Source organism: Carcharhinus amblyrhynchos, chromosome 4 (assembly GCF_965287045.1).
Source record: "Carcharhinus amblyrhynchos chromosome 4, sCarAmb.v2.hapA, whole genome shotgun sequence".
Lineage (NCBI taxonomy): Eukaryota > Metazoa > Chordata > Chondrichthyes > Carcharhiniformes > Carcharhinidae > Carcharhinus > Carcharhinus amblyrhynchos.
Window position 1 is genome coordinate 1762164 of NC_137327.1, and position 14433 is coordinate 1776596.

General features: G+C 46.5%; 1 protein-coding gene across 1 annotated transcript in view; it reads right to left on the minus strand.

The window, feature by feature from the left end:
- rhpn2 (rhophilin, Rho GTPase binding protein 2) overlaps positions 1–10980 on the minus strand; it is a 44999-nt gene extending 34019 nt beyond the window's left edge. The window contains exon 1 of the mRNA XM_080186648.1: positions 10735–10980. Within this exon, the coding sequence (XP_080042774.1) occupies positions 10735–10803 (69 nt within the window). The 5' untranslated portion in view covers positions 10804–10980. The remainder of the gene's footprint in view (positions 1–10734) is intronic.
- Positions 10981–14433: the final 3453 nt, after the last annotated feature.

A 14433-nucleotide genomic window follows, 5' to 3' on the forward strand; every position in this document is an offset into this window, starting at 1 on the left:
ACTTGATAATGGATGGGATGCGAGTCTTAACAGGTAATCTTGTAATTGATAAAAGCAAATTATTGCTGATGTTGGAATCTGAAACCAAAAGAGAAAATGCTGGAAAATCTCAGCAGGTCTGGCAGCATCTGTGGACGTGCCGGCACATCCACATCATGACTACTATTGAGCATCTGTGGAGACAAAAGAGCTGAAGTTTTGAGTCCAGATGACCCTTTGTCAAAGCTTTGGACTTGAATCATGCAATTGAGTTTGTGTCTATATGTGCCCTGTTTGTGAACCCAACTCTCACTCGCCTGATGAAGGAGCCCCAAAAGCTTGTGCGACCAAATTAATCTGTTGGACTTTAACCTGTTGTTGTGAGATTTCATAGTGTGCCCACCCCAGTCCAACGCTGGCATCTCCACATCATGGCTGACAGTGTACCTCGGCCAAGCAGTCAGATTCAGGACTGCCAGTGGCCTGGATACGGGTGAGGCTCCCTGGGCAGCTTCCAGTAGCCCAACCGCATGGGTCTCATTGAGGTCATTACAGGCAGCAACGTGGTGGCCAGTTAATCCCAGCCTATCTTTATATAACCTTTATTTATCCTTTTAAGAACGATGGCAGTTTCTACTTCTCTTGCTCTGATCAGACATTCAGACCCCATGTATAAAAATGAAGTTCAGCAGGTTACTTGGACAAGAGATTTCAGCTTCAAAGTTAACAAAAACATGTATTTGAATTATTAAAAGATCTACAATTATGATAAATATTTCTAATTTTGGGGTCCAATTTGTATCAAGAAATGAAATTTTCCCTGATCTGACCCAAATATAATCTCAGTCAAACAACTTGCATTTATATAGCACCTTTAAAAGTATCGAAATGCCCCCAAAACAGTACGACATCAAGTCACACCCAGAGACCAAAAGGAGCATCAACCAAGTGTAGGGTGTCGAAATTTGCTGATGACACCAAGATTGATGGAACGGCAAATTGTGCGGAGGGTGTGGAGAGTCTGCAGAAGGATCTAGATAGGCTGGGCGAATGGGCCAGGAAATGGCAAATGGAATTTAATGTTGGCAAGTGCGAGGTGGTCCACTTTGGTAGGAATAATGGTAGGAAGGATTATTATTTACGTGGCGAAAAACTGCAGCAGGCGACGGTGCAGAGGGACCTCGGGGTCCTTGTGCATGAGTTGCAAAAACCCAGCTTGCAGGTGCAGCAGGTGGTCAGGAAGGCGAATGGGATGCTGGCCTTCATAGCGAGGGGGATTGAATATAAAAGTAGGGAGGTCTTGCTGCGGCTGTATAGGGCATTGGTGAGGCCACAGCTGGAGTACTGTGTGCAGTTTTGGGCGCCGTACTTACGCAAGGATATTTTGGCTTTGGAGGGAGTGCAGAGGAGGTTTACTAAGCTGATACCAGAGTTGAGGGGGTTGAGCTATGAGGAGAGGCTGAATAAACTAGGCTTGTACTCGTTAGAGTTTAGAAGAATGAGAGGAGATCTCATTGAGACGTATAAGATGATGAATGGGATGGATAGGATAGAGGTGGAGAGACTCTTCCCGCTCAGAAAGGACAGTAGGACTAGGGGGCACAGCCTCAAGATAAAGGGGGGGTGGTTTAGAACGGAGTTGAGGAGGAACTTCTTCACTCAAAGGGTGGTGAATCTCTGGAATTCTCTGCCCGTTGAAGTGGTGGAGGCTGCCTCGCTAAATATTTTTAAGACGCGGGTTGATGGGTTTTTGATAAGCGAGGGGATTAAGGGTTATGGGGAGAGGGCGGGAATGTGGAACTGAGCCACGACAGATCAGCCATGATCTTATTGAATGGCGGGGCAGGCTCAAAAGGGCTAGATGGCCTACTCCTGCTCCTATTTCTTATGTTCTTATGTAACTGAAAGCAGAGTTAGCGAAGGTGGAGTGATTAGAATCAGGGATACTCATGGGGAACGGAGGCACAGACTATTTGGTGACCCCTTCAAAAAAAATGAAATTTTCCCTGATCTGATTATTTATGAGAGACATGATATGGAATTGGACAAATGCCTGTATCTTGTTGTTTTATTCTCTGTACTTGATCATCTCCTTCTCAAATCATTGCAATCTGTGTGCTTAGAGGCTCCCACAGTATTTTTGGGTAAATATTTATTCAGGGGTGGGGGGGAATGCATAATCTGGCCCAGGGAGGGAATGGGAAAGCTTTTTGAAAAAGCCAGCACAAGTACAATGAGCCAAACAGCCTCCTCCAAAAATCAGATCGGAGAGGACACTGAGGGCAGGGCAGTGAATGACCCAGAGCTGTTAAATTACGCACACCAAACCTGGGGGCCAACTACATAGAGATTAGACCAGAGGGCTAAAGTCTTGGTCAAAGGAGCAAGTTTTAAAGGAATATCTTCCAGACTGTAGCACTACATTCTGCACTCTCTTCTTTCCTTCTCTATGAACGGTATGTTTTGTCTGTAGAGTGTCACTGTATATTAATACATGTGACCAAAAAAAATCAAATCAAGAGGATAGAGAAGTAGAGAATGTACTTGGGGGTGAATTCCAAAGCTCAAGGCCCAAATAGATGGAGACACAAGGCAAATCAGGGATGTGGTGTAAAGTTCCGAGTGTCCTCAGCGTGACAGAACCCTCGTGGGTCCCTAAGCCCCGCTCCGGGGGATTGAGACTGTGTACACACAGCTCAGCTCCACTCCTGAGTGGTAAGCAATAACAACTTCACAGAGACCCCCTCATCCTGACATGGCCACAGGCAGTGAGCTGAATACCAACATGTAGTGTTCAAAAGAAATTCAAAAACTTCAATTAACCATTAGACTAATCCCCACGTCACACATTCCAACTATAAATGCAGTCATAGCAACCATCTGTTATCATTGCCAATTAATACACATTCCAAAAGCTTTTCTCTCACACACACACCTTTGTGTACATTTAGTGATCACTGCTGACAGCTTGGAATAGTAATAAAGTCTCTCTCTGGGGTGTTAATTGCCTATGAACCTGTCAGCACTGAAGCATTTACAGCACAGACCACTCAAACAGAGGTGCTCTGACCATGTTTTTGGTCACTTGTTCTAAATATCTTGTGGTGCTTAGTGTCAAATTCTGACCAATAATCCTCATTGGGCATATTATGCAACAGATACTGTGTAAATTCTTGGTTCAGACAAGGTTGAGCTGGGCGATATCGTCCCAGTCAGCAGTCCCTGAATACATAAACCTTGTTAATCAACATCCTGAAGCAGTTTCCTCAGTCCCCGAGGAGAGTAACCTAGCCAATCAGACTCTGCTGGCTTATGTTTTAACGTCCCTGTTCCAGAGGGGAGTTGGCTATCGCTACTTTAGATTTAAATCTCTGACTAACTGCTCAGTAAACAAAAGTTTAATTCTGAAGCAATTTGTTTCAGTGAGCTAGAACTAAAACAAGCTGAGAGTCCGACAGATCAGAGATACGCTCTGGGGGATCTTCAGACTTCACTCAGTTCAACACTCAGAGCCCAGCCCAGGGTAACTGCTGAATGCGAGTTGGGAGGTTACGATGGATAAAATGCTGGTTAGGCCACAGCTAGAGTACTGTGCGCAGTTCTGGTCATCACACTATAGGAGGGATGTGATTCCACTGGAGGGGGTGCAGGGGAGATTCACCAGGATGCTGCCTGGGCTGGAGTGTTTCAGCTCTGCAGAGAGGCTGGTCAGGCTGGGGCTGTTTTCCTTGGAGCAGAGAAGGCCGAGAGAGGATTTGAATGAGGTATACACAATTATGAAGGAGATAGATAGGGGAGAAAGGGAGAAACTTTTGCCCTTATAGAGCGTTGGTGGCCAAGGGGCAGAGATTTAAGCTAAGGGACTGGAGGTTAGAGGGCTTTTGAGGAAAACTTTTTCACCTAGAGGATGGTGGGAAGCTGGAACTCACACTTAAGAAGCATTTAGCTGAACATTTGAAAATGCTACAACACAAGCATACGGACCAAGTGCTTGAAAACGAGATCAGAATAAATGGGTGCTTGTTAGCCAGTACAGACACGATGGACCAGCGGGCCTGTGTGTGTGGGTTGTAAAACTCTGACTATGACAGGACTGGACTCTACAACATGAAGCAAACAGTGATTCTCATTTCTTTCTGTTGTTACTATCCACAGATCTAGCAGCTGGGGTTCACAAGGAAACACCATGTGCCTTTTCACTGCAGGTAACGGGGATATTCTGTCAACTCTGGTCAGAAATGCAAACTGACTCCAGCTGCCAGAGATTCTTTGCCTGGAATAAAGAGAAAGGGAATTTGGAATAAAGGGAAAGATCACTGCCTGCTACCCAAAGCAAAGAGGACAAACATTTGGATTTGTTACAATCATAGAATCCCTACAGTGCAGAAGGAAGCCGTTTGGTCCAGCAAGTCTGCATTGACTCTCCAAGAGAATCTTACCCAGGTCATATAGCTGTAACCTCACATTTACCCCACTAACTCCCTGGGACACTAAAGGGTAATTTAGCAATGGACAATCAACCCAATCTGCATACATTTGGACTTTGGAAGAAACCAAAGCACCTGGAGGAAACACGCAGACACAGGGAGAACATGCAAACTCCAGACAAAGTAACCCGAGACCAGAATTGAACTCAGTTTCTGGTGCTGCAGGGCAACAGTGCTAACCGCTGTGCCAGTGTGCCATCCTTTAACATTAACTGTTTCTTTCCACACATGCTATTGACCACCTTAATACTTCCAGCATTTTCTGCTTTTATTTTGGTTTTCCAGCATCCATTGGGAGTTTGGTTTTTGAAGTGTAGTACTATAATATTTGTACTGTAACATCATTGTGAGGCCAACATTCATCACCATTTTCCTGGGGGGGTGCTGGTGTACCGCTGTAGCTGGAAATCTAAACTGCTCTCCATTCCATTGGAACAAAGTAGATTGTACAGGACAATCTGAACTGTTAAACACTACCATATGACAAAGCTGGCTGGAATTGAGGATGTTAGCCCTCTCACCACAGCCCCCAGAGTTACAGAAATCAAAGTTTCACTGAGCAAGAAATCCCAAACCCTGTAATGACAGTATCAAAGTTCAACAGCTTTCTTCAGTTGCTCCATCTGGGAATGCAGCCCAGCCCCATGGGGGCCTCAGGTTCCTTCTCCCCACCTCATGTCCCTTGCTGCCAAGTCTGGCACTGAAACCTTGGCTCCACAGAGACGGAGGTACAGTCAGTACATTCCACATCAACAAAGGCAGCCTCGATTCACCACAAAGTACTCTTTCCCGCCCTAATTTCACCAGCTTTACTGGACAGTGATCAGGAACAGGGACCCTGGCGGGTTTCCTCTCTCTCTAATCCAGGAATCATTGGACAGTGATCATGGGTAGGTGGAGGCCATAAGATCAGAATTAGGCCACTCGGCCCATCGAGTCTGTTCCGCCATTCAATCATGGCTGGTATGTTTCTCAGCCTCAGAACCCCTGAAACCCTTATCAATCAAGTCTCTGTCTTAAAGACACTCAATGACCTGGCATCACAGCCTTCTGCGGCAAAGAGTTCCAAAGATTCACCACTCTTTGGCTGAAGAAATTCCTCCTCGTCTCTGTTTTAAAGGATCGTCTCTTTAGCCTGAGGTTGTGCCTTCTGGTTCTAGTTTTTCCTACTAATGGAAATATTCTCTCCACGTCCACTCTATCCAGATCTCGCAGCATCCTGAAATTTCAATAAGGTCCCTCCCCCCTCCCGCCCCCATCCTTCTAAACTCCAACAAGTACAGACCCACAGTCCTCAACTATACCTTTTACAACAATCTCTTCATTCCAGGGGTCATTCTTGTGAACCGCCTCTACCCTTTCCAAGACCAGCAAATCATTCCTTAGATACAGGGCTCAAAACTGCTCACAATATTCCAAATGGGGTCTGACCACAGCCTTATCCAGCCTCAGAAGAACGTCCCTACTCTTGTATTCTAGCCTTCTCGACATAAATGCTAACACTGCATTTGCCTTCCTAACTGCTGACTGAACCTGCACGTTAACCTTAAGAGAATCTTGAACAAGGACTCCCAAGTCCCCTTGTGTTTCTGATTTCCTCAGCATTTCTCCATTTAGAAAATAGTCTATGCCTCCATTCCTCCTCCCAAAGTGCATAACCTCACACTTTTCCACATTGGGCAAAGTGGCGGATGGAATACAGTCTCCTAACCTGTCCAATTCCTTCTACAGCCCTCCGCTTCCTCAATACTGCCTGTCCCTTCCTGAAGAGTGCAGAAAATGGAATAAAATTGAGTGAGATGGGGTGACATTGCACCCCTCCCCTCCTTCAACTGACTCAAGTTCACAGAACTTGGAGATCAACCAAAACCTAAAAAATAATCAGTAAACATATTGATTTTAGATACTGAGTCACCTGTTCAAACATCAAACAACATCCACTGCAGCTCAGAATAATATTGTGAATTCAACCCCAATGTCCATTGGGAAAACAACAGCACAGAAGCATTGGCCCCCATTACACCTTCCAGCCTGTTCACACACACACACACTGCCCCATACAATACTCCAGCAATGTGGGACAGCAGCTTAAACCACTGGTTTGAAACAGAAATCATTTCAGTTCATCTCCCTGACCAGTCTCAGCAACAAGAATCTTTCCCTGCTTAGTGAGGAACTTCACTGAACACTGCAAAAGCCCTTTGTTAAACTAATCCAATTAAACTGCATCAACCCCACTGTCCTACTCTCCCCTTAACCCTGTATCAATTCCTAAACAAATCCCATATCTCTGTAACCCTGCTGGGGCAAACGCACAAGGCTCTGTAAGTGCCTCCACTCCAAATATTCATCTATCGTCCCCTTTCAAACTGCAGATCCAACTACTCTGTTCCATGAGTAAAAACAAATTACTGCTGGAATCGGAAATCTCTCTCTATTCCCCCCCCTCCGCCGTTTGGCCAATCACACCCTTTATTCTCTCTGTGGAAGCTATTAACAGCCTCTCCCTTGGTTTCTATGGCTATGACTCATCTTTCATTCCCTCCCGCTGCAGTATGAATATCTCCCGTTTTCTATGCCTTTTAGCTTTGACAAAGGGTGACCTGGAATTGAAACGTCAGCTCTTTTCTCTCCTTACAGATGCTGCCCGACCTGCGGAGATTTTCCAGCATTTTCTCTTTTGGACCCTGTCCCACGAATTCTACCTTCCTAACTCTCAGCAACAAGTCAGGACTAACAACTCCTCTCGTCCCCAGTTGCACACAGGATACATGCTTTCGGTATAAAAACCCTTCTCAATTTATGATATTTTGCCTTTCAAACCACAGCCAAAATGCATGGACCCAACCTATCTCATTTCTATAGCACTGACATCTCAAAGAGCTTTACAGCCTGTGACGTACTTTCTGAAGGTTAGTCACTGTTGTGATGTAGGAAACTCGTAATGGAAAATGAGAATAGAAGGCGTATAGAATCTGTAAGTGAATCCAACTGTAATACCACCCCAACTGTATTTAAATAAACACAGCAAGTTATGAACTACGAGGCAGAGTCCAAGAGTGGTTGAAGGAAACACAAGGGAATTCATTTTGATGGGAATAAAGAAGTCACATACTTCTTGTAAATAAGTATTTACATCGGGCGGGGAAAACAGAGAACAAGTGCCAATACAGCTTAATAAGGCCATAAAACTGCAACAATGCACTGGGGATCATTGCTATAAACAGAAACTTGTACAAAGCCTTGGTCAGACCACACCACGTACTGGGAATATTTAAAAAAAAATAAACATTGGAGAAAATACAAACATGGTTCTAATGTCATGTTTGAAATCAAGCGGATGGGACAAATAAACTGGGGCGAGTGTAGGGTGTCGAAATTTGCTGATGACACCAAAATTGGTGGAAAGGCAAATTGTGCGGAGGGTGGGGAGAGTCTACAGAAGGATCTAGATAGGCTGGGCGAATGGACCAGGAAATGGCAAATGGAATTTAATGTTGGCAAGTGCGAGGTGGTCCACTTTGGTAGGAATAATGGTAGGAAGGATTATTACTTACGTGGCGAAAAACTGCAGCAGGCGACGGTGCAGAGGGACCTCGGGGTCCTTGTGCACGAGTCGCAAAAACCCAGCTTGCAGGTGCAGCAGGTGGTCAGGAAGGCGAATGGGATGCTGGCCTTCATTGCGAGGGGGATTGAATATAAAAGTAGGGAGGTCTTGCTGCAGCTGTATAGGGCATTGGTGAGGCCGCAGCTGGAGTACTGTGTGCAGTTTTGGGCGCCGTACTTACGCAAGGATATTATGGCCTTGGAGGGAGCGCAGAGGAGGTTTACTAGGCTGATGCCAGAGTTGAGGGGGTTGAGCTATGAGGAGAGGCTGAATAAATTAGGCTTGTACTCGTTAGAGTTTAGAAGAATGAGAGGAGATCTCATTGAGATGTATAAGACGATGAATGGGATGGATAGGATAGAGGTGGAGAGACTCTTCCTGCTCAGAAAGGATAGTAGGACTAGGGGGCACAGCCTCAAGATAAAGGGGGCGCGGTTTAGAATGGAGTTGAGGAGGAACTTCTTCACTCAAAGGGTGGTGAATCTCTGGAATTCTCTGCCCGTTGAAGTGGTGGAGGCTATCTCGCTAAATATTTTTAAGACGCGGGTTGATGGGTTTTTGATAAGAGAGGGGATTAAGGGTTATGGGGAGAGGGCGGGAATGTGGAACTGAGCCACAACAGATCAGCCATGATCTTATTGAATGGCGGGGCAGGCTCGAAGGGCTAGTTGGCCTACTCCTGCTCCTATTTCTTATGTTCTTAACAGAAGGTTGAGTGGTGAATAAGAGAGGGCTTTTCAGATTATGTATGGGTTCAATGGAGTAAATATAGAGAAGGGTATCCAGAATTAACTGGGAACCATAAATATAAGATAAATGCAAATAAACCCAATGCAGAATTCAGCAGAAATGTATTTACCAAAGAGCAGTTACAATGTGGAACTTGCTACAAAAAAATTGGGTTTGTGGTGTTTAAAATGAGCCTCGATAAACACAGAAGGAAAAGGAACAGGAGGATATGAAACAGAAACAGGTTCGTATGGAGCATCAGCACCAATATGGTGCTGTTGGGCCGAATGGCCTATTTGTATGGCTTCCATCTCACAATAGTAACTCAAAAAGGAATTGAATGCAACTGAAAAGAAATATTGGAAGAAAATAGGAAAACAGCAAAGGTCCAAACCAAATTGCTCTTCCATAGAGCAGACACAGTCACTGTGGGCCCCAATTTCTCCTTCCTGCGCGGGATCATTCTACTATCATCAATGTGTGCATTTAACATAAACTCTGGTCCTTTTTCAAACTCCTGTCTTCACATTGAGGATATCCTCTTTAAAGTTATGGGACATCAAAACTGTTCTAAAATGAGACAGACTTCAGATCTAGCAACTCAAGACTGGGCACCACGGGGTGCTGTGGGCCATCAACAGAATTGCACTCAGCCACAATCTGTAACCTCAAGGCCCAGCATATCCCCCACTGGACTATCACCACCAAGACATGGATCAACCCTGGGTTAAAGAAGAGTGCAGGAGGGCATGCCAGGAGACAACTTGATGCCAAACAGCTAAGCAGCAAGTGACAGACAGAGCTAAGTAATTCCATAACCAAAGCACCTGATCTAAGCTCTGCAGTCCTGCCGTATCCAGCCGTGAACGGTGATGGACAATTAAACAACTGACTGGAGGAGGAGGAGGCTCCATAAATATCCCCACCCTCAATGTGGAGGAGCCCAGCACATCAGTAAGAGACAGAAGTGCCAAATGGATGATCCATCTCAGCCTCCTCCAGTAGACCCCAACATCTCAGATTCCAATATCCAGCCAATTCGATTCACTCCCCGCGATATCCAGAAACGGTTGGAGGCACTGGATACTGCAAAGGCGATGGGCCCTGATAACATTCCAGCGATAGTACTGAAGACTTGTGCTCCAGAACTTGCTGCTCCCCTAGCCAAGCTCTTCCAGTACAGTTACAACACTGGCATTTACCCAACAATGTGGAAAATTGTCCAGGTATGTCCTGTACACACAAAACAGGAGAAATCCAACCCAGCTAATTACCACCCAGTCTACTCTCGATCATCAGTAAAGTGATGGAAGGGGTCATCGACAGCGCTATTGAGCAGCACTTACCCTGCACCCAGCTGCGGGGGGGGGGGGGGGGGGAATCTTGGCACCCAGTCCGGAGGGGCTCTCTACACCCAGCCTGGGGGGGGGGGGGGGGGGGGGGGAGTGTCTGCACCCAGCCCAGGAGGGGGGAGGGGAGTCTCTGCACCCAGCCTGGGGCGGGGGGGGCTCTGGGCACCCAGTCCAGGGTGGGTGGGGGCTCTCTGCACCCAGCCTGGGGCAGGGGGGGCTCTGGGCACCCAGTCCAGGGTGGGTGGGGGCTCTCTGCACCCAGCCTGGGGCGGGGGAGTGGGGGGGGGGGTGGGGGGGGGGCTCCGCTGGCAGGGCTGGATGGGTTGGGGTGGTGTCGATGGTAAATTGCCCCTCAGGGTCAGTGTCGGGGAGCGGGGGGGGTGGTTCCTGGCTGGGGTTGCTATGGGGACAGCCTCGATGGGCTGAGTGGTCTCCATGGGGAATGTGGACTGAGCAGCAGAGAAGGGGCAGCAGCGCCGGGAGGGCCGAGCGCTAACCAATCCCCCCCCCCCACCCCGGATCACAGCACCCAGAGCGCGGCGGAGAGCCACTGGATCCCCCCCGATCCCGGGGCTCTGACCTTGCGGAAGCAGCTGCTCTCTCGGGCCGGACTGCCCGGGTGTCCGGCTGTCCGGAGAGTCTCCGTCATCGCGGCCCGATCCCCGACCACTGGATCCCAGCAGATCACCCAGACAACTCGATCCTGGGTCCTCTCCGGCGCTGGATCCCAGTCGATCTCCTCTCTCTTGCTCGCTCTGTCGGTTCTGGATCCCACTCGATCCCGGACACCCCTCGACCCGATCCCAGTTGATCCCCGATCCCTGGCTCTCCGCGCGCTCTGAGCCGATCCCTCCGCCGCCGACGCCTTTTGAGCCAAATTCAGGACACGCCCACTTCAAACAGCCAATCAGACAGAGGGGCGGGTCTCGATCCTGGGACTGGATCACAAGAAACACCCTGAGATCAACCCCACAACTTGCACCAGGTCCCACCCCAATCAATCAATAACCCGCCCCAGTGAATCAGTCAATAACCCGCCCCAATCAATCAATAACCCGCCCCAGTGAATCAGTCAATAACCCGCCCCAATCAATCAATAACCCGCCCCAGTGAATCAGTCAATAACCCGCCCCAATCAATCAATAACCCGCCCCAGTGAATCAGTCAATAACCCGCCCCAATCAATCAATAACCCGCCCCAGTGAATCAGTCAATAACCCACCCCAATCAATCAATAACCCGCCCCAGTGAATCAGTCAATAACCCACCCCAATCAATCAATAACCCGCCCCAGTGAATCAGTCAATAACCCACCCCAATCAATCAATAACCCGCCCCAGTGAATCAGTCAATAACCCACCCCAATCAATCAATAACCCGCCCCAGTGAATCAGTCAATAACCCACCCCAATCAATCAATAACCCGCCCCAGTGAATCAGTCAATAACCCACCCCAATCAATCAGTCAATCAATAACCCGCCCCAATCAATCAATCAATAACCCGCCCCTATTAATCAGTCAATCAATAACCCACCCCAATCAATCAATAACCCACCCCAGTGAATCAGTCAATAACCCACCCCAATCAATCAATAACCCGCCCCAGTGAATCAGTCAATAACCCACCCCAATCAATCAATAACCCGCCCCAATGAATCAGTCAATAACCCACCCCAATCAATCAGTCAATCAATAACCCGCCCCAATCAATCAATCAATAACCCGCCCCTATTAATCAGTCAATCAATAACCCGCCCCAATCAATCAATAACCCACCCCAATCAATCAATAACCCGCCCCAAACAATCAATCAATAACCCGCCCCTATTAATCAGTCAATCAATAACCGCCCCAATCAATCAATAACCCGCCCCAATTAATTAGTCAATCAATAACATAGAACATTACAGTGCAGAACAGGCCCTTCGGCCCACGATGTTGCGCCGACCAGTTAAAAAACAATGACCCTCTAACCTAAACCAAACCCTTACCATCCATAAACCTATCCACGGATCTCTTAAACACCCCCAAACTAGGCGCATTTACAACTGCAGCAGCAGGGCATTCCAATCCCTCACCACCCTCTGGGTAAAGAACCTACCCCTGACATCTGTCCTATAACTACCACCCCTTAATTTAAAGCTATGCCCCCTGGTGCTAGCTTTCTCCATCAGAGGAAAAAGGCTATCACTGTCCACCCTATCTAAACCTCTAATCATCTTATATGTTTCAATAAGGTCCCCTCGTAGCCGCCTTCTTTCTAACGAGAACAACCTCAAATCCCTCAGTCTCTCCTCATAGGACCTCCCCTCCATACCAGGCAACATCCTGGTAAACCTCCTCTGCACCCTCTCCAAAGCCTCCACATCCTTCCTATAATGTGGGGACCAGAACTGTACACAATACTCCAAGTGCGGCCGCACCAGAGTCTTGTACAGTTGCAACATGACGCTGCGGCTCCTAAATTCAATCCCCTTACCAATAAACGCCAAGACACCGTATGCCTTCCTAACAACCCTATCTACTTGATTCCCGCCCCAATCAATCAATAACCAGCCCCAATCAATCAGTCAATCAATAACCCCCCCAATGAATCAATCAATAACCCACCCCAATCAGTCAATCAATAACCCACCCCAATTAATAAATCAATCAATAACCCACCCCAGTGAATCAATCAATAACCCACCCCAATAAATCAATCAATAACCCTCCTTCAACCAATCAATAACCCACCCCAATGAATCAATCAATAACCCTCCCTCAACCAATAACCCACCCCAATCAATCAATCAATGACCCTCCCTCAACCAATCAATAACCCACCCCAATGAATCAATAACCCACCCTCAACCAATCAATAACTTACCCCAATGAATCAGTCAATCAATAACCCGCCTCAATCAATCAATAACCCACCCCAATGAATCAATCAATAACCCTCCCTCAACCAATCAATAACCCACCCCAATGAATCAATAACCCGCCCTCAACCAATCAATAACCCACCTCAATGAATCAATAACCCGCCCCAATCAATCAATAACCCACCCCAATGAATCAGTCAATCAATAACCCGCCCCAATCAATCAACCAATCAATAACCCACCCCAATGAATCAACCAATAACCCCCCCAATGAATCAGTCAATCAATAACCCGCCTCAATCAATCAATAACCCACCCCAATGAATCAATAACCCGCCCTCAACCAATCAATAACCCACCCCAATGAATCAATAACCCGCCCCAATCAATCAATAACCCACCCCAATGAATCAGTCAATCAATAACCCGCCCCAATCAATCAACCAATCAATAACCCACCCCAATGAATCAACCAATAACCCCCCAATTAATAAATCAATCAATAACCCACCCCAATCAATCAATAACCCACCCCAATCAATCAATCAATAACCCTCCTTCAACCAATCAATAACCCACCCCAATGAATCAATCAATAACCCTCCCTCAACCAATCAATAACCCACCCCAATGAATCAACCAATAACCCCCCCAATTAATAAATCAATCAATAACCCACCCCAATCAATCAATAACCCACCCCAATCAATCAATCAATAACCCTCCCTCAACCAATCAATAACCCACCCCAATGAATCAATCAATAACCCTCCCTCAACCAATCAATAACCCACCCCAATGCATCAATCAATCAATAACCTGCCCCAATCAATCAATAACCCACCCCAATGCATCAATCAATCAATAATCCACCCCAATCAATCAATAACCCACCCCAATGAATCAGTCAATCAATAACCCACCCCAATCAATCAACCAATCAATAACCCACCCCAATCAATCAATCAATAACCCACCCCAATCAATCAATCAACATCCTGGCCCCAAAAAATCCACTCAATTAATTTTCTGCCCCCAATTAATCAAATCAATCAACATTCTCCCACCAATAAATCAATTGAAATAATTTTCCCCCAATAAATCAAACAACAAATCAAAATCAAAAATAAAACAATAAATCTTCTTTCCCCAAAAGAAGGAAATCAATTGATGTCCCATGCCCAATAAATCAATTTAATTAACACTCATGCCCCCAATAAATTAAATCAATCAACATCTTTCCCCAAATAAAACAAATCAATTAGCATCCTGGGCCCACTAAATATCTCAATCAAAATACTGAACCCCCCCCCAATAAATCAAATCATTCAAAATAGCACCTCCAATAAATCAAATTAACTAATTTCCTTCCCCCAATAAATCAAATCAAATCAAATCAAAGTGTTTGCCA